The 24,534-nt window shown below is 38.6% G+C and overlaps 1 protein-coding gene across 7 annotated transcripts in view; it reads left to right on the forward strand.

The window, feature by feature from the left end:
• gpatch8 (G patch domain containing 8) overlaps positions 1–24,534 on the forward strand; it is a 138,895-nt gene that overhangs the window by 36,173 nt on the left and 78,188 nt on the right. For 4 of the 7 annotated variants that reach the window (XM_078424915.1, XM_078424914.1, XM_078424916.1 and 1 more), the window contains exons 4-5: positions 14,848–14,915; positions 21,590–21,676. The exons of the other annotated variants lie outside the window; for them this stretch is intronic. In XM_078424915.1, the coding sequence (XP_078281041.1) occupies positions 14,848–14,915; positions 21,590–21,676 (155 nt within the window). The remainder of the gene's footprint in view (positions 1–14,847; positions 14,916–21,589; positions 21,677–24,534) is intronic. 7 annotated transcript variants of the gene reach the window in all.

The raw sequence follows: 24,534 nt of genomic DNA on the forward strand, positions 1-24,534 counted from the left end.
CCCATTCCACTTCATGATTTCATATGCCTGTAAAAGGTCACTCCTCAACCTCCTGCGCTCCAAGGAATAAAGTACTAGCCTGCCCAACCTCTTCCTATGGCTCGGGTCTTTGAGTCCTGGCAACATCCTTATAAATGCTCACTATGCTATTTCCAGTTTAATGGCATCTTTCCGTTAGCAGAGTGACTAAAGCTGAACACAATACTTTGTGCGACCTCACCAATGTGTTGTACAATTATAACATTACATTCCAAATTCTCTAATCTCCTTGGCTGATGAAGACCAATATGCCAGTACCAAAATGTCAATAACCCTGCCCTCGTCTACCTTCTTGTTTACTTTTAATCAAATTCAAGAGGCGCAATCGCTCACGCGCAAAACCATGCTAAGGATCACTAATCAGCCCCTGTCTATCAAAATGCATGCACATCTTATCCGTCAACACCCTCAAGTATTTTTCGTACCGCAGATGTTTGGCGCACTCGTTTTCTTTGCAGCTCTGTTTAACAGGAGGCACAACATTCACCTCCCTCCAGTTTTTGGTACCTCAGCCATGTCTAACAATGATTCATGTATCTCAACCTGGGCTATCTCAATTTCTAGCTTCATTGGGTATAACTCATCAGGCTTGGGGGATTTATCCACGTTCATGCGTCTTAGGATATGTGGCAGCTCTTAGAGTGTAATATAGACCATCCTCATGACATCTCCATTAACTTTACCAAATTTCCTTGTCTGCCTTGGCGGTAAAAACAGAGGAGAAATATTAAATGAGGACCTTGCTCATCTCCTGCACATAGATGACTGCTTTGGTTTCTGAGGGGCCCTATTCTTTCTCTAATTACCTTTTCCCTAAATATACATAATCTCTTTGGATTCTCCCATATCTTATCAGCCAGTTATCCCCCCCATTTTGCCCTTCTGATTTCCTCCTTAGGAATCTTCAATCCAATATGCTCCAGACATGCACCTGATCCCAGTTGCCCACACCTGACTGATGCCTCCTATTTCCTGACCAGATCCTCGTTTTCTCTTGTCACAGGGTTCCTTACACCAATTTACCTTGCCTTTCATTCTAACAAGAACATGCATGCCATGAACATTCATTATCACACTTTTAAAAGGATCCCACTTTCCGGATATTCCTTTGCCTGCATAGCAGCTGGGTCAGTCAATGTTTGCAAGTTCTTGTCCAAACCAATCAAGGTTATTTTTGCCCCAATTTGAAACTTCAACTTGTTGACGAGCCTTGTTCTTATCCATAACTATTTTACAGCGAAGAGAACAGTGGTCGCTAGTCCCAAAAGGTTTTCCCACTGACACTTCAGTCATTTGCCCTGCCCACCTCACTAAGAGTAGTTCAAGCTTTGCCCTTTCCCTTGTTAGGCCATCTACATATCGCCTGCAGTCCTCCAATTCAGTTTGAAGAAGGATCTCGACCAGAAATGTCACCTATTCCTCCTATCCAGAGATGCTGCCTGTCCCACTGATTTACTCCACCATTTTGTGTCTACAAAACCAGCGTCTGCAGTTCCTTCCTACACATTCCTTTTTTGATTGGCCACTTGTCTTGATTTAATATTGCTTTCTGAATTTAAATATTTGCATTAGATTTTGACAATTCCACTAATTGCAGGCAGTCAGTATCTTTCCCATAACTAATTTCTGAATTTGAATTACATTTTAAATTGGTAAGTCAAAAATGGAATATTGTTTAAGTTAAGGCAACTTGAATCAATGGTGATTTGCTTTTATTTACATCTCAGCTGATGTATGTTTAAGCAAAGTGTAAACAATCGTAATATACAATAAAGCTAAGATATTGGAAACACTGAACGGATCTGTGGAGAAAGATATTTCATGTAGATTATCACTTATCAGTCAAGATTATTAACTGTTTTCTTCTTTACGTGCTGAGTATAACTATCACGTCTGAAATGATTCCCAGAATATGAAGCTTTTGCGTTCCTGGGAATTATAAAATGAATAGTTAACACTTTGGTGTGCAGTTAGGTAAGTGTAACAATTTAACGGTTCACTAGAGAAGGTTAGATACATTAGGACATCTTGTGTGATGGCATTATGCCATGGATGGTTCTCTTTTACACAGCTTAAACTCAATTTCTAGAGTTTAATGGGGAAAAATACTGTTTTGTGGCACCTGCATGGGTAACTGCATTGAATGAATGGTTAACGATGTTGCTGTTTGGACCAGAATATCAGGAGGATAATGTGCATTAAAATTTGATTTGTGCATTTTGAGTATTTGGTATTCTTTTCCACATTCCACCTTCACCAACGTTACGTGTCAGCCAGTGGTAATTAGAGCTACCGGAATATGTCATCTGACAAACATGAAATCCAGCATTAAGGCCACACTCAATAGTTCTCAAACACTATCAGACATGGCCTTGGGTTGTGGAACTTGTATTAGTATCAGCACATCTACCCATAATGCCTGCATAGACACCTTTTTCTCTCTCTCTTTCTCTCTCTCTCTCTCTCCCTCCTTCCATCCCTCTCCCTCTCCCATCATTCCCACAGTGACTTTTTGCTTTCTTGTTCAGTAGAACTTTGGTACTGTTGTATGGGGGTGCGACTTGGAGATGGCAAGAGGCAGCGATGATTTGTGACATTTTAATCATTGCCATGTTCCACAGTTTGTGAGGCTTTTTTTTCTACTAGATTGGCGTGAATTTTTGCTTTTTCAATACCCACTTTAATATAGTAGCATCAGAAATTTTCACTATAGCTAGGTCATTCTCTAAGACCAATGTTACCATTCATGTGAATGTTTCAAGTGTAAAATATTTGTAGACTAATGAAAATTCCAGTTTAAACATAATTTAAACATTTTCTGTATGGGAAAAAAACTACATATTTAAGTTAAAGTAGTATTTTGGCTTTAAAGAATGACCCAACTCTGGTAATGGAAAATTGCCTTTTTTTTAAAAAGATTTAAAACATAATACCAATGCTCTTGTCCCATCCTATTTAGCCAAAAGGGAGAGAGTCACAGCCACAAACCCAGAGATTAATGATTTTTGCTCTTTTTTATCTTTTTTAATCATGAAAGAAAATTGCAACAAATGTACCTGTACTGGTAAGTGCTCTTGAGGTGATTAAGATGCAGCTTTGTTGTGTACCTTATTGTTAAGAATCAGGTAAGTGCATATTTTTATAGATTTAATCAGTTTTTGTTTGTAATCAGGACATTCAAAAACTGCTTAAGCAACGAGACCCTACACTTTAACAATGGCTTGTGTGCATGTAGCTGTGGGTGCACTGTAGTTTTCAGCAAATCAATCATGATTAACATAGTACTTGAGAATTTCACAACTTCTGCTTCAGGGTAAATTTTATTTATGCTTTGAACAGAACTCCAATTCTGTTTGTATATTAGCAAAAATAATCAGGTAAGGTATGAAGATATTTTCATTATTATGTTTTGCATTGCATCCCATGAGTACCCTTCCTAAATTGCATGCTGTTATGCTCCTGCTGATTTGATTAAAATTCCTATGTATAATTATTTAGTTTCCTTCCCTGTTGTTGCTTGTGGTGTTTGCTCTTCCACTTGATTCACTCTTAATTTTTCTGTCAGATTAAGTTGAACTCTATATTGTGTGGAGACGGGGGAGTGGGATTGTGCATGAAAGGTCACAAGCCTGACTTGGGCAAGCTGAAATGTCCCAACATGACATGTTAGTAAATTACATCGGGTGAAGCAAAGCGTTTGAACTCTGGTTGCTTCCTTATTCAGTTAGTTAAAATATAATGTCAATGGAATAAAATGGTTTATCCATGATTATACAGATACCTTAAAATTGTTTCTGGCTAATGTAGTTAGATGCAAAGCTCTAGTTTCATTACAAATGTTCTTAAATTTTTAGTAATATTCAGCCATCCTCAGTGGATTTGATAGTTTAGTGCCACATTTAATTCAAGTCCGTGCCAAAACGACAGAAAGGAAATTGCACAAATTCTCTGATTCCTACTTAGAAGTAAGTAAAACAGGGTAGAATTCAATTATGTAATACACCATGCAACAAAACGCTGCCGCCTCATTTCTTCCTTCCAGTGGCTCTTTTGCTCTGTGGCCCCATTGCCTTCATCTTGCCTCTAACCCCCACCTTTTCTTCAGCCATGCATCGGCTGTCCTTTTGCCCACCCATGCTCCTTGCCACTCACTCTGAGACTCTGTAATCTTACAACTTGTATGTTTAAATGAAATTCTGTGCAGTATACTTCAACAATCTTAATATTAAATTTGTAGTGAGCTTTTAGTATAAAGGTGGCGAACTTGGGAAGTTCATCTTGATAGGGGTGGGGATGGAGTTGGGGAATGGATGTTTCCATACATTAAATCAGACAATTGTGTAAATAACTAGCCTAATTGTTCACTGCTGCAGAGTTCCTCAATAGTAGCTGAGTATAGCAATACACTCCCATGTGGATTAATATCCATTGGTGAATTTGGTTTACAGTAGATGAAATTAGAGGTGAATTACTTAATTACTTAATAAAGTCATCAGTATTTTTAAACCTGGGCAAGTAAAAAAATGTGTATATGTTCTTGAATTTGTCGCAATTTCTTGTCATGGTTGTATAGGGAGTGTGAGGGAAGGTGAAGGAACTGCCACAGCTATAGCCTCGTGTTTAGCTGATCTTGTCTCATGTATGCACGAGTTGATTGAGGTGGACCCTGTTTTACACCGATACCAATTGAACAAATTCTAACCAATTGTTCTTACCTTAAGTTGTTTTATGGTTTGATTAAAATAGTACAATTTCACTCTTAATGCCTATAGTTCATCATGAAGGTATTTTGCTAAATATGATTTCATTTTTAAGTATGAGTGTCTAGTGGAAGGGCGTACTTTGTTCCATTTGTTCGTGATTGTTTTGTGTTCCCTGAAGGCAAAGATCTTTCTAGTGTAATATCACAGATAACAAGTTGTTATGTGTTTTGGTTTGGTTCATTTAAAAAATTGGCTGCTCGTTGTTCCCTCCGGTAGTCATGCCACCTTGTATCAATTGGATCTGCACAAGGGATGGTTCACTCTCATCATCCTACCGTTGAATTAAATTCACTGGATGACAAATGATCTCTCCAATGAAATAGACTTTGACTTAACTTAATTGAAGGTATTATTGTAAATATTGATTAAGTAAACACTACAATTTAACAAGCATTTTCCAAGGAACTAGTTTGATTTTCATTTAATTTTTTGTTACAAGTTACAGTTGGATAGTTGTTCTGCCTTCTGTACCAAGCCAGTGTTTCCGTTCACCCTATCATTAAAAATGAGTTGCGCTCCTATGTGATCCTGATTATTCTCGAGTCTAAACCCATAGTTACTGATAGTTCTGGATTATTGTTCAAATATAGTGAGTTAGTGGAAACCATCTGGGATCATGAGACGTGTCCAAGGTTATTTTTTTCACAATTTTTTTCTCTTGTTTTCCTCGAGACCCTTAATGCAAATTTCAGTCCACCCCACTTCTTAACACCACTTAAACTATTGGTAATGTAATGGCTGGGCATGTGAATATGTTGACAAACTATTGGTAAGGCTTTATTCCTGTCTTCACTCAACATGACACCATTGTGTAGGAGATGCTAGGTTATTTTCTCAGGTTTCCCACCAGTACTGGGTACACATTCTTACTATTGCTCAGGCCATCTAGTTTAGCTCAGAGTAAAGACAAAACCATTAAACAGCATTGCATTTGCCAACTTGGCTGTTGACACTGTCACATTCAGAAGTGTCACAACACGATATTTGCAGCTGAAGCTGATCTGCTATGTTATTTATTGCCCAAATGTTTTACAATATGGGGTCATATTTTATAGATTAAGGGCAAAAATGCTTTATGTTTAAAAATCCCAATGATTTATGATTCATGTTCGTGAGTTGATGTTAATTGATTATATTTTAACATTTTCTTCCCGTGTTGTCTAGGGGGTGTCTGGAGCCTTTGCACATGCAGCGTGTTTTGTTACACTGGCTCACTGTTTAAAACTAATTTATGTCTTGAAACATATGCCTTTTGTCGTTTAAGATTAATACTTACATTCAGCTTTTGCTCGATTTATTAATATGTATTCTAATGGTTTGTGCTGCTCACTTAAAATTGAGGAAGCACAAGAATTTACAAGATCGTGCAGTGTAACAGGACCATTTCATGCACACAAGAGTTATAATGCTTGAATTATTCCTTTTAACTTTCAAGCATGGCAAAAAGTGAATTAGGCAGTTTACCAAATTGGCTGCACTGATTCATTGCTGCCAAATGTATCTCAAGTGCATTTGTGGATCTTCTTTTCTCCTAAGTACTCTTTCACTCTGGAGTATTAGCCACACATTAAGGGAACAAATGATTTGTTGGAACCATGGTTTCCATTCTCAGGTTCTCCTCACCCCTCTCCTCCACAAAACCCAAACTGCAAACCAGCCAGGTTTGTAAAAATCTATAATTTGTGTGTGCAGCATTTTAATACTTCAATGGGTAAACACACACAAACAAAATATAAACAATAATAGACTTAATAATCATAAATCTATATGCAAATGCTACAATTGCTTTTAATCAAAATATTTACTTTGGTAAAACATTGACTGCTTCCAGGCATAATACAGTATTTTCTAATAAAGTTTGCCTAAAAGCATCAGAGAGCGAGTGATCCAAAATTTCACCTGGGCTAGTTATAGATTAGAGTCCCTGCATCTTAGAGAGAATGGTAGTGATGTTGCATTGTTCTCTTTGAAAATAAACATTACTACCCTTGCTGCACTTGAAGCACGACTGTCATTGGAGGATGGAGCCATGGTGACACACTAACAATGAAATCTAAAGGCACTTTTGATCCATGAGAGGTAAAACAATGTAAGATGTAATAAAATACCTTTCTAATGATAAGTTTCAGAATGATAACGTCTCTATTGAGTGTTATCTATTGTGTGGTTTGATGCATAAAATTGAAGAGGAGTGCAGACTTTCAGGGTGATGTGGCAGGATTGCTGGATAAACCCAGTAATTCTTGCACTAACTAAAGGTTCAGTAGCTTGCTTGTGTGCAGCATAAACTCCAGGCGAGCCGGTAGATTTATAAGTGGTCCATGTTTCTTTGAAGTTATGTATTGTAGTATTCACCAATAATATTAAACATTAAGTCAACATTAAGACTTTTCCCATATGCATAGACTCCCTTATAGCATTGCAGACCTTTCATATTAAGAATTCATGCTTTTGTACTCAGAAAAAATCCACAATATAAATGTGACAAAACTCAGATGATCATTCCACAGTGTACAAATGCTTTTTTGTGCAATTAATAAAAAGTTGATAATTTAAAGATATGAAAAAGCACTTAGTGAAATTAAAGATTTAAAAGGTTCAGAGATATAGCGTGGAAACAGGCCCTTCGGCCCACCGTATCTACGCCAACCCATACACTCGTTCTACGACATCCCACTTCTTCATCCTACACACGAGGGGCAATTTACAGAAGTCAATTAACGTACAAACCTGTAGACCTTTGGAATGTGGGAAGAATACCGGAGCACCTGGAGAAAACCCATAGTAACAGGGAAAACGTCCAAACTCTATACAGATAGCACCCGTAGTCAGGATCGAACCAGGTCTCTGGAACTGTAAGACAGCCACTCTACCTCTGTGAATTACAATAACTTTTCAGCTCATTGCATAAATGTAGCATTAGAATTTAGATACTTTTCATTTCATCTGTGTAGACAATGAATGAAAGGGTAAAAGAAAACCCTTTAGTTACAAATTAAATATATTGCCCAAAGTAACTGTTTTCATCAAAATGTTGATTGTGATTAAAGTGGAGGATTCAGATTAGACTTTAATTTTATCCATCCGTGATTGTTTCAGAAATCAAATAAATATTATGAATATTTTATATAACTATCCAGTCAGATGATTCCATCAATCATTCATTCAATATCTTTTTAAAGACTGAATTCCTAAATGTTCTGCTACCAAAAATGCAAATAGCAATTTGATGACATGCATTTGCAATGAATAAACTTTCACTTTTCCATAATCAATGCCTCTTGATGCTGAATAACTACTGCCTCCTCTTCCTGTCAAAAATTTGTTAATGTTGCTTATTTTTCTAGCTTTGTGAATATTATATTCTTTAGCTGCATTTAGGGTCCTTACTTAGGACTCCATTTTGAAATTGCTTGTGCTATTTTCTGAATTTCTGGGTCTTTGTAAAGCTAGCAAACTAATATCTTGAACGCAATTGTGAAAACTATGATTTAGTTGCAAGTCTAAAATGTTAATTTTCTGTTCATGAATCTGCATTGTAAAATATCGACTATGTTAACGAGCTGACAAAGATAATGCAAAGACAAGGTTACTGCAAGGATATTACCACTGTGATTCTGCCACCAATGGCCATGAAGACGCCGACTGCTTTTCTTTTGAAGATTTCTATTGAAGCTTTTCTATTACAGAGGTTTGGGCGATAATCCTTATTTGGTAATTGTATAATTTTCTTGAATTCAATCCCCTCTATGCAGAAAGTATGGTGAATCACTGTTAAATGTGCTTTTCTTAAGCAAGGATCTGAACAATGCAAATCAAGTTCAGTGTGCAGTCTGTTTGATAAGTTAATGTACAGAATTGTATTTGACTCCGATGTTAACTGTTGATACGTACTTAGTATAAATAATATTTCAATTTCTCCGAGATCTTCGGTTTCCTCCCACACTCCAAAGACGTACAGGTATGTAGGTTAATTGGCTGGGTAAATGTAAAAATTGTCCCTAGTGGGTGTAGGATGGTGTTGGTGTGCGGGGATCGCTGGGCGGCACGGACTTGGAGGGCCGAAAAGGCCTGTTTCCGGCTGTATATATATGATATGATATGATAATTGGTATTCCAGAAAAGGCATGCAATAGTGTTCCCTTGGTTCTCTCTCGCTCTACAGCAAAATATATTAACTCATGGTGAACACTGATATTCTAATTGTGAGAATTGATGGTTTTATAAACAACAATTTTTGCACTTAAATACCATATTTATTTTGTTTAGTAGATTTTTGCATTATTTGCATCCATATTTCATGCGTTGTAGCGATGAACAGCAAAGAACCGATATTGTTTCAAAGAAATTTACGCAGAAATTTACCGCTGCACTTCCTTCCCACTCCTCCATCCACAAACAATAAATATGCTTGCAACAAAGTTAAGAATTGCAAAATTTGTTTTTATGGAGGCAATTTCATCTCAACAGAAGAGACATAATAGATTGCAATGCATGAAGATAGACACAAAAAGCTGGAGTAAGGCAGCATCTCTGGAGAGAAGGAATTGGTGAAGTTTCGGGTCGAGACCCTTCAGACTCATTCATGATGTAGCTGGGCTGTTTCTATAAAACAATGATTCAGAATTTGCAATCAGTAGCACAGTGGCACTGGTAGTAAACTTGAAAGGTGGTTTACACACTGATCTGTTGCGCTGGTGCGAACTTTACTGATGCCTGCTGCTGCCAGACAACAAATTTGTAGGATTACTAGTGCCCATAATTAATAATGTTAGTTACAATGAAGAACTCTTACACTGCAAATCCAAAAACTTAATTTATAATTTTATAGAAACTAAAACATGGTGAGTTCTAAGTAATGGGATCTATATAAAATAAAAATATCTTTTTGGAATAATTATTTGTATCTTAGTGCTAGGTAGATGCTGAACAATAACTATAGTTAAACAATTTATTAAAATCTCCAAGGGATCATAAATGTAAAGAATAACTTTTACTGCATTTCACCACATTTCACCACATTTCCTAATGACCAGGAGACTGGAGTCTAGAGTCTATGCTGACTCATGGATCAATCCTGTTCCTGTAATCTATTCTCTCTACTGTGGCATCAACTTCCCTCCCCCGACAGATTCTACCGCACACGTTCGACTAACCTGCCTGTGTTAGGGATGTGGGAGGAAGCCTATGTTACCGAGGGGGAAAAACAATGTTGCATGGAAAATTGGAAATACCACACAGTTAGCCCTGGAGGTCAGGATTGAACTTGGTCCATTTTTCCTATGAACCTGCAGCTTTAGAAGCTGTATCAGCATGTCACTCAGAAGTTGGACAATTGTAAACTCCCAACAGGTCTAGTGACTTAATGGTTTAAGGCTGCAAACAAAATGGGTTGTAAAGGAATGCTGAATCATTGGGGCAATATTATGACATAAACATTCAACTAATCACAGGCAAATGTAGTCACTGTCAGCTTTGTGGAATAATAGTAAAAAGGATAGTTTGACTTGCATTATTCCCAAAATCCAGGTCATAGCTGGATATCCATTTGTTTGCTGCTTGCACTAATTACACTTCAACTAAAAAATAAAGTTGCATACAGTGTGGAAACGGCAAGATCAAGCGGACGTCTGTAACCTGGATAAATAGAAAATAGGTGCAGGAGGAGGCCATTCAGCCCTTTGAGCCAGCACTGCCATTCATTGTGATCATGGCTGATCATCCACAATCAGTAACCCGTGCCTGCCTTCTCCCCATATCCCTTGATTCCACTAGCCCCTAGAGCTCTATCTAAACGACACTCGCTATAGTGCATCTTTTAAACAGCAATACTTATCGTACAGTACACTAGCAGTGAAATAGGTCCTCCAACACACTGAATCGAAACTGACCAACAAGCGACCATTTAGGCTACTTCCATTTTATTCTAACATTCCTATCAACCCCCCCCCAGATTCTACCACTTGCGTATATACTAGGAGCAATTTACAGTAGTAAACTAACTATCGACCTCTTCATCCTTGGGATGTGGGGAGAGAGCTGGAGTTGTGAGACAGCAGCTTTCTAAATTGTGCCCCTGTGTATTGAAATATATCTGGAAAGAAATGGGGCAGATTTGCAGAAAGTAAATGGACAATCATTGAAAGGCTCTTTGCATTATAATATGCCATCCCTAATTTTCAAAGTTTTATGTTTGGGTTTTTTTGCAAGAGAGGTTTATCAGTAAGCTTTCTGTAAGTTTTTAAGTTTAGTATATTATCAATGTCACCTGTACCGAGGTACAGTGCAAGCTTTTGTTTGCTTGCGATTCAGTCATAGAAAAGACTATACATGATTACAATTAAGCTGTCCACAGTGCACATATAAAGGATTACGGGTAGACACAAAATGCTGGAGTAACTCAGCGGGATAGGCAGCATCTCTGAAGAGAAGGAACGGGTGACGTTTCGGGTCGAGACCCTTCTTCAGACTGAGGATTAAGGGTACACCGTTAGCAAGATAAGTCCGATTAACGATAATTCAGTCTCCAAAAGGGTAGATGGGAGGTCAGGACCGCACTAACTAATAAGAGAGACCATTCCGCTGCCTGATAAAAGCTGGGAAGAAACTGTCCCTGAATCTGGAGGAATGCGTTTTCAAGCTTCTGTATCTCTTCCCTGATGGGAGAGGGGAGAAGAGGCAGTGAGTGACTGTTTTTTTTAAGAGGAGTGGCACAATTTCTTCTGTAACTTGTTACATGTAAATTGCAGGATGTTTCTTCCTCCAATTGCTGGGATATTTGTGTACTGAAGGACAGTGCATTAAGATTGTTCTAATTTTGGCTCATCTGATTGAGTACTATAATTAGAGATCGAGGAGTTTAAAAAAAAAAAATGTAACCTCGGAATGATTCCCTGAATACTTGCTGTACAAGAATATTTGCATCTTTGAGTCTTACATTGAATGAATGAATTGTGAGTCATGTATCCATATTATCATTAAGTTTGCCTGGTGTCACCTGCATGTCCTTTAACTCCTCAACCATTTTTATTTCTAGATCTGACTCTTTGGATGTGCTTCAAATTAACCTTCCACACTCTTTATGCAAAATAAAGCTCATTCAAAACTTGTCAAAATAGACACAATGTTGGAGCAACTTAGCGGGTTAGGCAGTATCTCTGGAGAAAAAGGATGGGTGATGTTTGGGTCGAAACCCTTCTTCAGACCCAAAACATCACCTACCTGTATCCTTGTTCTCCAGAAATGCTGAACAGCTGAGTTACTCCAGCACTTTGTGTCTATCTTCATTATAAACCAGCATCTGCAGTTCCTTTCTGCACACTGTTGTCAACATGACACCTTACACTAAGACTCCCCCATCCTTCTGCCTTGATGCTTAGGTTAACTGACCTACATCAGCTCCTGATGACAACTTAAATTTCAAAATTCTCATCTGTTTTCCAGTTGTTTTGTGGCTGTACTGCTCTCATCTCCATACCTCCTCCTATCCCATACTCTAATGCAATATTTTTTAATCACTTCCAGTTATGTCTTTAGCTTAGAAGACCCCTAACTTTTGAATTCCATCCCTAAATTTCCCACCCTTTTTAAACTGCACCATAAAACCTGCCTCTTATCTGACTTAATCTCCTTGTGTGGCAAAATGTCACATTTTGTTTGAAATCATTCCTGTGAACTAATTTAAAAGTTTTACAATATTAAAATTGGTTTTGTAAATATAAGTTATTAGATCATTGGTACAGATGTTCTTCACTTCAGTGTGTTACTGGGGTAATATCAAAAATGTATCCTCGAGTTTAAGCGAGAAAGGTGTTAAACTAAATTTCAACAATCACAAATATATTTTATCTGATATCTTTTCATCGAAACAGTTGAACCTTTTCTGAAGTAGTTGTTGACAATGACAATTTGACATTGCATATGACAATTTTCTGTCTAGATTGATGGAGTGAAAGCATAGATATTTTTTTCATACCTAGTGTAATTGAAAAACAAACATGGAGTGAAAGTGTACTTGGATGAAAAGAAGCCACATATACATTCCTAAATATTGCCAAAAAATGAATTGTGGCAAGAAAATAACTGCTTGAAATGGACCTTAACCCTGCTGTCTGTAAAGCAGAAGCTGTTCCTGTTCTCACTAGTATCTTATGCTGTCCTCATTTGCTAAACAACACTTGTTTCTTCACTGTTCCCACCTAACAAGTGGTATTTCTTTTTTACAGCATTTTGATCGTGGAGATGTTGTGGTGATGGTAAACTTAGCAGTGGTAATTTTATTTCAGACTGAATTACTATCCCTCTTTGTCATCGGTGCGCCAATATGAAAGGCTTATTTTCCTTCTCTGTTTAGCGTTCATTCTGCTGCTTGATATTCATCACCTTTTTTCTTAGTAAAATTATTTAAATGCATCTGTCCTGAGTGTTAATTGTTGTTCATTAGGGATTAAGTGGTGCGAAGCGACTGTTATTTGTGCAATTTAAAAAAAATCAAATCTATTCAATATTAACGTGTAGTATTGTCCAAGAGTTGATTTTACCCATTTGCTGGGTACTTGCACAAGCTACTGCAAATAAATATTAAATCTAAAAAGTCACTACTATTACTAATAATTGTAAAATATTCTTAATCTGTACAGCAACCTAATCTGAGTCCCTGCATAATGCACCCAAGAAAATTATACAAATCAAGACGTCTATAGACACACTTTTAGTATTTGACGTACAAATTAAGTGTGAGCCCAATGGCTAATTAGTATGCTATTTTGTGGATTGGCTAAATTAATCATTTTTAAAAAAAATCAGTGTGGGTTATTTTAGTAAACCCTAATTTTTAATTCAAATTACACCATTGTAGCACCAATCTGCAATTCCCCAAATTTGTTGAACATTAAAGGTAAGTAGTCTGTTCCATCACACTCAGCGGACAGCTGTTGGATGTGTCCTTCTGATTTAGATATGTGGTAGTAAAGTGCTAGGCTGTCCCATTTGCTTCGTTTGGCTGGTTGAGTGGATTAAAAATTTCTGATTCTTGAACATAGTTCAAATAGTACAGTTGAAAGTTTAATTTTCTTTGCATAAGTCCTTTTCACAGCTTAGACTTCTGCATTGACATGTTTAGTCTAAGTGATGGCTAAATGCCCGTGTTGCAAAGTTGATAAATTGTCTGGTGTGGCGTAAATACAATTATAAATGTATTATCAGAATTTTATTTTTGGGCAACTAGGACTGAAGTTAAAACATTGCACTTTTTAAGGCATGTTTGGCCTTAAAAATCTTAATACCGGAAGAGCAAATTACTTTCTAAAGCCAACTTTTTAAAAAAGTAAATAGAGTACAGGTTTATAGCGAAGTGCAGCATTTATGTACTTGCAACCAAAGTGTGCTTTCAAACTACTTAATTGGACTTGAGTGTTTATATATGCAAACATGTTGTTTAATTTCTTGTAAATGTTCATGGTTGAGTTATTGGATTTTCCTAAACTGTTTTTTTAAAAAAATCTTAGAATATTCAATTTCACTTCAAGAGTGTTTTTCTTTTTCTTTTTCCTATTCCTACCTGTTCCAACACCATTTAAAAACTAAAGAGAAAACTTCAATGCAAATTTAAAAATATATCTCTCAGGTTTAATAAAATAAATTCTTGGGTTATGCATCTGCTAAAAAAAATTTTTTTTAATCATTTGTTTGTAAGAAGTCTGTACAAAGATATCCTTTAGTAGTTTAATAATTGCACAACAGCACTTTTGCAATTGTGATTTTAAGCATGCCCAGTGATATGAACAAATTCTTCCCATTCTTTAATTTGAAAAAATTATGATTAGTGTGCAGACTTTCACCTGTGTGTTACGTAATCACTGATTTAGAAAACCTACAATCAGTGTTATTAAAGCTAAGCTGTGAGAATGGCTTCTGTTCGGTTCACTGTAGCTTTCTTGGCCTCTGCACTCCAAGGCAAGATTTATACCCACCAGTCCCTCTTGAGCACGTAATCATAGCTGAATGTGGCTACACTTGTTACAACTTTATTGTTTTCCTATTTTAGGAAGGACGGATCCCATTCCTATTATTGTCAAGTATGATGTCATGGGTATGGGTCGGATGGAAATGGAGGTAAGAATGCAGGAGTTGGAATCATCGCAAACTTTCAGTTAATGTATTTTTTTAAATGTATAATTGATTGCGGCAATAAATTTTATTCTAAATTATGTGTTGGTTAACCTTGCAACAGATTGTCTCCAATGTTGAAATAAACTGCAAAACTCCTAGGGAAATAGTAAAGGAATAGTAAAGGAAAGTTCATTAAAAGTGATGGTCTTGAAAGAAAATATGCTTATTGCAGGAATCATTCAACATGACCGTTTGTACTTGTAGAAGGAATGTTTAAATTAAACTTTAAACATTAAAATTAAAAATTCAGCGCGGCCCCCTTGTAACATCTCTGTCAGTGGAATATCCAGAAATGCACGTTGGTCTTGATTTTTGTTTATCAGATTTCCTTTAGCTGACCATTTTAATGAGAGGTTTCTCAAGCAATTGGATGTATAGTCTTAATCTATCAGGGGGAAATATACCACAGTCACACAGATCCTTGCCATCCGAAGAATCTTTGAGGAGGTGAAGAATAAGAACCTGCCGGCCCTCCTAGCCTTCATTGATTTCAAGAAGGCGTTTGACTCGACTCATTGATGCAAAATGATGAGGATTTTGAAGGCTTATGGTATCCCCCCTCGTCTCCTGAGAGCCATTGAGGATATGCACTTGGGCACCACGGCCAAGGTTGTCACCCCGGATGGCCAGAGCAAACTGTTCAAAATCCTCGCGGGGGTTTTACAGGGAGACACACTGGCGCCCTTTCTCTTTGTCATTGTCCTTGATTATGCAATGAGGCAGACGCTCAAGGAACACGAGGACCTCGGCTTCACAATCACTCCAAGGCGTTCAAGAAGAATCGGGTCAGTCAACTTGTCAGACCTCGACTTTGCTGATCACATCGTCCTGCTGTCGGACCAAATTGGGGAGGCACAAGAGCTGCCCCAGGGTCGAGACGGAGTGCGAGAAAGTGGGCTTCCACCTCAATGCCAAGAAGACGGAGTACATGGCGTTCAACGGTGGTGACCATGAGCCTCTTAAGACCAGCGGCGGTGCATCTCTCAAGAACGTGGAGGATTTCAAGTACCTGGGAGCGAGAATGCAGAGCTCGGAGAATGACATCAAGATCCAGAAAGCACTCGCATGGAAAGCCCTCAATAACTGGGGAAAATCTGGATGACTCGGGCGTCTAAGGGTCTCAAACTGAGATTCGTCCATGCAACTGTAGAGACAATATTATTGTATGGGTGTGAGGCATGGACTCTCACTCGAGCACCGTCCAAGTCTCTTGATGGTATCTACACCCGAATGCTCAGAATAGTTCAAAAGTGTAGGAAAATGACTGCAGATGCTGGTACAAATCGAAGGTAAAAATCAGTCTGAAGAAGGGTCTCGACCCGAAACGTCACCCATTCCTTCTCTACAGACATGCTGCCTGACCTGCTGAGTTACTCCAGTATTTTGTGATACCTTAGAAAAGTTCAAAATGTCAGATGGAGGGACCACACCACCAGCGCCCAGCTCTTTGGGGAGATTCCACCTCTGACCAAGAAGATCAGGTCGAGAAGGATGAGGCTCATTGGTCATTGCCACCGCCATCCAGAAATATCAGCAAACAAGGTTGTGCTGTGGGAACTCACCCATGGAAGGCGGAACCCGGGACGACCAAACAAGACCATGCTGAAGACGTTGATGGACGACGCATATGTAGAGACAAAAGAGGAGCTGGCGAGCTGTGTGGAGGACAGAGATGTGTGGTGCGTCCATCACCGTGCCCGTCGCAAACCAGCAACACCGCGTCAAGATTCAAGATATCTTTATTTGTCATCCAAAAAACAAGTTTTTTTGACGAAATTTAGTCACCCACAGTCGCTAATGTTTTCAACGATTTTAGTCAACCAACTAAATTAAGTAATTAAATAATTTATTAAAAGAAATGTTCCAGAGTTTATTTGATCATAATAAGAAAGCAGGATGACATGAACAATAAATAACTAATCAAAAATGTATGTTTTGTGATGCTTGCTACTTATATTCCAGACTAGGCAGCAAAATAGTTAGATAAAATACAGCCCTCTCTTAGCTCTTTAAGAAGTTTCAGATCTTTATTCCCTCACTCACTGATGACAGCAATAATATTCGAAACCACCAGGTCATGTTACTTTGGGTTATTACTAGTTGAAGTTATCGATATTCTCAATTACATTTTCTTTCCAATATATCCATTCAGATTTAAGCTATTGGATTGTCCTCCAAGAATAGTTGTAATTGTCATCTTGTCATTTTTAAATGTATTCTAAAATATCAAAGGAGCCCAAGTCCATTTATGTTTGTAGATCCTTGTTGATTTTGACTATGATTATCAAATCTCAAAAGAGATAGGGTATCCCTGTTCTCCAGGGGTGCTGCCTGACCCGCTGGATTACTCCAGCACTTTGTCTTCTTTTGAAAATGAGCATCGCCTCGCTCCAAGGCACAAATGCTATTTGTCACCTTTCAGTTCATGACTGAACATTGTTCAGGTCTTGCCCCATACTATAGGAATTGCCTCATAAATGACAAAATGAAGACAAAAAACAATTCTTAAAACAAAATAGTATGGGGCAAGACCTGAACAATGTTCAGTCATGAACTGAAAGGTGACAAATAGCATTTGTGCCTTGGAGCGAGGCGATGCTCATTTTCAAAAGAAGACAAAGTGCTGGAGTAATCCAGCGGGTCAGGCAGCATCCCTGGAGAACAGGGATAGGTGACATGGCGGGGCAGGACCCTTCTTTGGACTAATTGTGGAAGGGTGGGTGGAGGGGAGAACAAAGCTGGAAGAGAGAAGGGGCAGGACAAAATGTGGCAGGTTATAGGTGAATTCTTGTTGCTCCCTATTTGTAAACCAGCACTCTGTCTTTTTTGTAAACCAGAATCAGCTGTTACTCGTTTCTACATCTAGATCATTGTCAAAAGGTGTCCAGTCGCCTTCCCTTGATATTTTGCTCAAAATTCCATCTGCAGTTCATTGTGTCTGAATAACATTATCACTGCAGTTCTCCATGAAAGAGCAAAATTAATTCTAACCGACAACGTAATCAAAAACTGTGGAGTCGCAGGCTGACTATTCTACTGTTCTCCTGATACCCAAAGTGCCCACGTACAAAGCACCAGTCAGGGGTGGAATGGAATACTTTCTACTTGTCCGAATGAGTGCTGCTCTAGCAATATCATCAGTTCCACACCATCTATGACGAAGCAGCATCCTCAAATGGTACGACGCCAACTATCCTATCTATCCCTTCATTCCCACCAGCACTGGTGCACATTGGCTGGCATTGTGTACCATCTACCTAATACAATTCACTTATTCACCTAGGTGGCTCCGACCGCACGTCCCAAACCCACAACATTCAAGCCCAAGTGGGACAAGGCAGTAGGTTATATGGAACACCACCCATCTCCAAGTTGCCCACCATCTCACTTCATCCTATTTAAAAATATAGCAATCATCCATTATTGTTGCTGGCTTTAAATTCTTGAACCTTAAATCCTTGAACTCCTCCTTACATTTAAATCCTTGAACTCCTCCTCTTCTCACTCTCCCCAACGCAGTGGTGTAGCGGTAGAGTTGCTGCCTTACAGTACCAGACACCCGGGTTCGATCCTGACTATGGGTGTTGTCTGTATGGAGTTTGTACGTCCTATCTGTTGGCTGCGTGGGTTTTCTCCGGGTGCTCCGGAGTTTCCTCTCGCACTCCAAAGACGTGCAAGTTTGTAGGTTAATTGGCTTCAGTAAAATGGTAAATTGTCCCTAGTCTGTAGGATAGTGCTAGTGTGCGTGTTGATCGCTGGATGGAGCAGACCCGGTGGGCTGAAAGGCCTGTTTCCGCACTGTATGTCTAGAGTCTAAAGTAAATGTGTGTGGGAATGTCTTGATAGACAACAGAAGTTGAAAGTGGCTCATCACTACCATCTTAAGGCCAACCAGGGAAAAGCAGTAAATACTAACCTTGTCACTGACACCCACCCAGATCCTGAAAACTAAATTAAAGAAAATGATAGAATTTGATAAATTTTGATATGCATTATGTTTCAATCATACTTTTACTTTTGCTATTGACTGCTGAGTTTGGTGTTCATGTTTGTAAAAATTTATGCTTGCACTTTCAGGTTAGTTCAGTTTATTGTCACGTGTACCGAGATACAGTGAAAAGCTTTTGTTGCGTGCTTACCAGTCAGCGGAAAGACAACACATGATTACAATCGAGCCATTTACAGTGTACAGATACATGATAAGGGAATAACGTTTAGTGTAAGGTAAAGCCAGTAAAGTCCAATCAAAGATATTCCGAGGGTCACCAATGAGGGAGATAGTAGTTCAGAACTGCTCTCTGGTTGTGGTGGGGTGATTCAGTTGCCTGGTAACAGTTGGGAAGAAACTCCCTGAATCTGGAGATGTGCGTTTTCACACTTGTATACCATTTGCCCGAGGGGAGAAGAGGCAGAGGCCAGGGTGCGACCGATCCTTGATTATGCTGCTAGCCTTGCTGAGGCAGTGTGAGGTGTAAATGGAGTCAATTGAATGACTTATCGGGCTGTTACATTAATCATGTGTTCAGACTTTTAGAAATCTGATTCGTTTTGCAGTCACTTCTACTTAATGTTCAAAATTTGAAATGACTACACAGATTTGAGGAATTTGTTTTCCTGGGGGTTGAAAAGAAAGAGAAGACATAACTGATGTAGAAAAACCCCTCACTTTACTGTCGGGGTTACATTTGCTGGTGTTGCAGTTTCATATCTCCATTGGTTAGTATAAATCAGTTGTTTGGATTTTTAAAGTTCACAGCATGCCTCATCTAGTGGTCTGACTGCGAACTGAAGCCAACAAGATGAAGCTACAGATCAAGCAAATAGGTATTCAGAGGAGCGACGGGGCTGGGGAGGAATTCTACTGTGTAGTTTAACCCCATGATTAAAAATAGATTTGTGTTTATTTATTGCAAATTTCTGCAAAGTTAGAAAGCAAGGTAATTCATTTTCCAGAAAAATGTATGAGGAAGTCAGAAAATGGAAAGGATAGTTCTCCTTCATTGATAAGATTTGTGAATAGTGCATTTAACCATTTCGTGAAGGATGGTAAACCATGCGTACTAGTATTTAACTTTCTGATCAGTCTGAGGAAGGGTCTCGACCCGAAATGTCATCCATTCCTTCTCTCCAGAAATGCTGCCTGTCCTGCTGAGTTACTCCAGCATTTTGTGTCTGCCCAGTATTTATCTTTCCTTGTAATAAGTGAATAAAGGAGTCAATTTCTACTCATGATGAAAGCTGAATAACTTGTTCTGGTGGCATTGGCTGGTGTAGTGGAGATGCTGTTTCAGACACCATGCCCTTTTTCTGAAGGCATCGTTTCCTGCACTTTGAAGATCTTATAAATTAACCCAACTTTTTTGTTTGCAATCCATCTCCCAACAGTTTACTCTCCTTCATTATCTCTCCTACTCTGTAAAATGATTTTGACTCTTCCAGAAATACTACATGCATTTTTGGCATCCTGTTATGTGCAACTACAACAATGTTAATAATTGAATTATTTTAAGATTCTCTTACTGCTTCATCACTTATGCAAGTTCAATTGTTAAAGTTTACATTAATTGCATTAATTTACATTAATTTTGGTGCCAGTCAGTTTGCATGAACCTTTATCAATGTTATTAGATTTATGGTATGATCTGTACATCTAAGTTTAGCATGTATGAGGTTGAGATGGGTTATCAGGAGCGAAAATAAGTTGTTTATACAGTTGATTGTCTGATAAACAAGTAATAACTTCAAGTCCTGAAATAGTTTGTTTTTCAAATTTATACTTTTCAATTTTTAACAGGATTTAGCAAAAGTGCTTAGAACATGGGCTAGTAAAAACCAAACATGAGTTTTACTGTTGTTCACCTTGATTGCTCCATCATCTTGCTCTGAGAGTTGGGTGGTGACGTTCTCACTATTTCCCTTCTTGGAAAATGCCTGCAAAAAGTTTTTTTTAAAAGGTGTGAGGGAAGAATAGGATTAGTGTACCAATGATTTGTTTATGCCATTTGTACATGCAACATTTGGTCTAATTTAAATTAATTGCTTCTGAATAATAGTCATTCTCTCCATCTTCATGACTGTAATGTGTACCATCTACTGTATACTCTGTAGCAGTTTATGTACCTACCAATGTTTTGACCTGAAGGTTAAGATTGGTAGGCATTTTGAATCTCCAACCTCGGGTTCCTCTCCCAGTTATATACCATTTCGATTGAGAAATACATACTTTCATATTGTCACTGGAACTTCCTACATAACTTCAGTAATTGTAGTATCTTCAGTCTGAAGAAGGGTCCCGACCTGAAACGTCACCCATCCTTTTTCTCCAGAGATGCTGCCTGACCCGCTGAGTTGCTCCAGCACTTTGTGTTGATCTTCAGCATAAATCAGCACCTGCAGTTCCTTTCTACAAATTCTATACCTAATAGTATATTGACTATCTACGTCAGATTAGGATGGATGCACAAAGCCGTCTTTGTCAGTGATGACGTCATCCATGACTAACCTGACGCAAAGGATCGAGTCAAACCATGTGTTAATATTTGTTTTGCTTTATTTACATTTGTTTCCCACTTCATTCAACCATAAGCATCTTGTGATAACTTTTTCTTTTGTTACAGCTTGATTATGCAGATGATGCAACAGAGCGGCGCCGTGTTATGGAAGTGGAGAAACAAGATACTGAAGAACTCAGGCAAAAGTATAAGGTAATGACGGATGTTCTAAGGTGTGAATACTCTTAATTTTAAATGAATTGCCATTTTGTGTACTGACTACAATGAGGCATAAATCTTAATATATCAAGCAAATCATTCACAATCATGCAGTTTGAGACTTTGTAAATTCTCAATTCTCAAAGTCTCAAACTGCATGATTGTGAATTCATGTCCCCTAATATTACAGCTGTAACTTGCCATGACTGTTCCTCTTATGTGTCGATATTGTGAATGTGTTTTTAATTTCACTAACTGCTGGAAATGCTACACATTAATGTTTGTTTTATGATTAGCCTTGTACCAAATTAGCTGGAGTTGGCTAACGTCAAAATGCTATTGTATTGGGTTTATACTCGAAACATTTTTAAGCATGCAACAAACTTATAAAGTTGGAAATAATATATTTTATATTTTGACGTCTGGACAGACCCTTTAATGAGACGGGGGTCCCGAAAGTTGAACAGTATTAAAATAAATTTATTTCAAGATTAATTGTTAGAGGTTATATAGTCCATATATGCACAGTTATTGGACCGTAGGCTTCGTTAGTTATGCCAACATTCTTGATTGTCTTTCGAACAGTTGCTGTGAAGTATAGAAATCCAGTATTTCAAGGTTTCAATGTCAGTTTATTGTCACATGTACCAACTAAGGTTCAGTGAAACTCGATTACCATACAGCCATACTAAAAAAAGCAACAAGATACCCAACTACATAAAAGTTAACAGAAACATCCACCACAGCGGATTCCCCACATTCCTCACTGTGATGGAATGCAATAAAGTCTAATCTTCTTCCCTCTTTTTCTCCCGCGGTCGGGGCAGTCGAACCATCCACAGTTGGGGTGATCAAAGCTCCAGCGTTGGGGCGATCGAAGCTCCTGCGGCCTGGAGCTCCAGCAGTCGGTCCCTAACTAGGGACCGTAAGCTCCGTAATGTTAAAGTCCGTAGGCTCCTGCAGTTGGAGCTCCGAGGTCGATCCCTGGCAAAGGGATCACCAGCTCCGCGATAGTAAGTCCGTAGGCTCCCGCAGTTGGGGCTCCCGAAGTCTGTCTCCAACAGAGGCCACCAGCTCCTCGATGTTAGGCTGCAGTGCAAACGGAGTTGCGAAACCGGAAAAAATCGCATCTCCGTCGAGGTAAGAGATTAAAAAAAGTTTCCCCCATCTCACCCCCCCCACATAAAACAAGCTAACACTAAAACACACATTTAACACATACTAAAAACAACAAAGAAGGAAAAGGACGAAACAGACTGTTGGCGAGGCAGCCATTGCTGTCGCCACCCGGTGGTATCTAAGTATTTGTCCCAATGCTAGCAGAAAAATGGTAATGATCTATCCATAGGATTGGTGTATAACTGGAATGGGTGCTTAGAGATGGTGTTAGTCCTATGTAATTACTTCATTGTCCTAATTATTCCAAATGGTGGTTTTGGAAAGTATTTGGATTTCACTCCTGAACAATCTTCCCCAGGTTTTCTGGTCACATCAGGGATTGCTTCAATTGGTTTCCATGTGTTTGGTTTTTTGGAGGGAAGAGTAGACCTGTTTGTGATTGCTGTCCAGCTTGAATTGATCATGCTCGTAAGCAACATTAGAAACCACAGGAAAAAAATCAAAGAATCAGTGACGGTGCATTTATGAAATTGGCTGTGTATTGGTGAATAGTTGCATTAGCTTGGTGGGAATTTTTTTGTTTTAATACTTGTGGAATTTTATGCTTTATTGGTGGAACATAAAATACGTAAGTGCATTGTTGTGATCTGAGGTGGAAACGAGCATGGTAATATCTTTCAGCAGAAATAGTGCAAGTACTTGAAAGAGGTTATGGAAGGAGGCAAGTACTATATGTAGAATAACAATGGTTTTATGGGTTTTGAACGCAATTTAAATCTGCAATGTTCAGTTACTGTTGAGTTGAGGCTTGCCTGATAATAGAATGAACAAAATGCCAGAGGATAATTGTGAAATGGTATCCTACTGTGTTTGGAGACCTCGGGAAGGGAGAAAGAGTAAAATAACAATGATACCTGGTATGTGACCAGTATTTGTGCTTTTCTACTGCTGTAAGTGTGACCTGTGCTTTTAGAAACATAGAAACATGGAAAATAGGTGCAGGAGGAGGCCATTCGGACCTTCGAGCCAGCACCGCCATTCGTTGTGATCATGGCTGATCGTCCCCAATCAATAACCTGTGCCTGCCTTCTCCCCATATCCCTTGATTCCATTAGCCCCTAGAGCTCTATCTAACTCTCTCTGAAATCCATCCAGTGATTTGGCTTCCACTGCCCTCCGTGGCAGAGAATTCCACAAATTCACAACTCTCTGGGTGTTTTTTCTCACCTCAGTTTTGTTTTGAGCTTGAAAGCTTTGAGCATCACTTTTGTCAGCTGCATGCTTGTATGTTGTAGAGCTTGGAAAATGCCCTGAGATAGACACAAATTGCTGGAGTAACTCAGCGGGACAGACAGCATCTCTGGAGAGAAGGAATGGGTGGCATTTTGGTTCAAGTCCCTTTTTCAGACCCCGAGATGTATAGAACAGAGCAGTACAGCAGTGGAGGATAATTTGCTGCCGATAGAGTTCACGGTACTTTGAAGTTCGTGCAAGACAGCAAACTGGATCTTGTGTAAACCAAGTCTGGAATTTAAGAATAACTTTGTGAAATGATTTGCCTTCAAATGGGTTAGGATTGCTAAATTCAACAGGCCAAGTAACTTCAATTTAAACAAATATGAGGTGTTTGGAACATCAAACATTTGCTTCCATTTGGAATTACAAATTACATTTATTGGTAGATATTCAGGGAGATGTGGAGGGTAACAAACAAGAAGACTACTAGGGGTCAG

Source organism: Rhinoraja longicauda, chromosome 29 (genome assembly GCF_053455715.1).
Source record: "Rhinoraja longicauda isolate Sanriku21f chromosome 29, sRhiLon1.1, whole genome shotgun sequence".
Taxonomy (NCBI): Eukaryota; Metazoa; Chordata; class Chondrichthyes; order Rajiformes; family Arhynchobatidae; genus Rhinoraja; species Rhinoraja longicauda.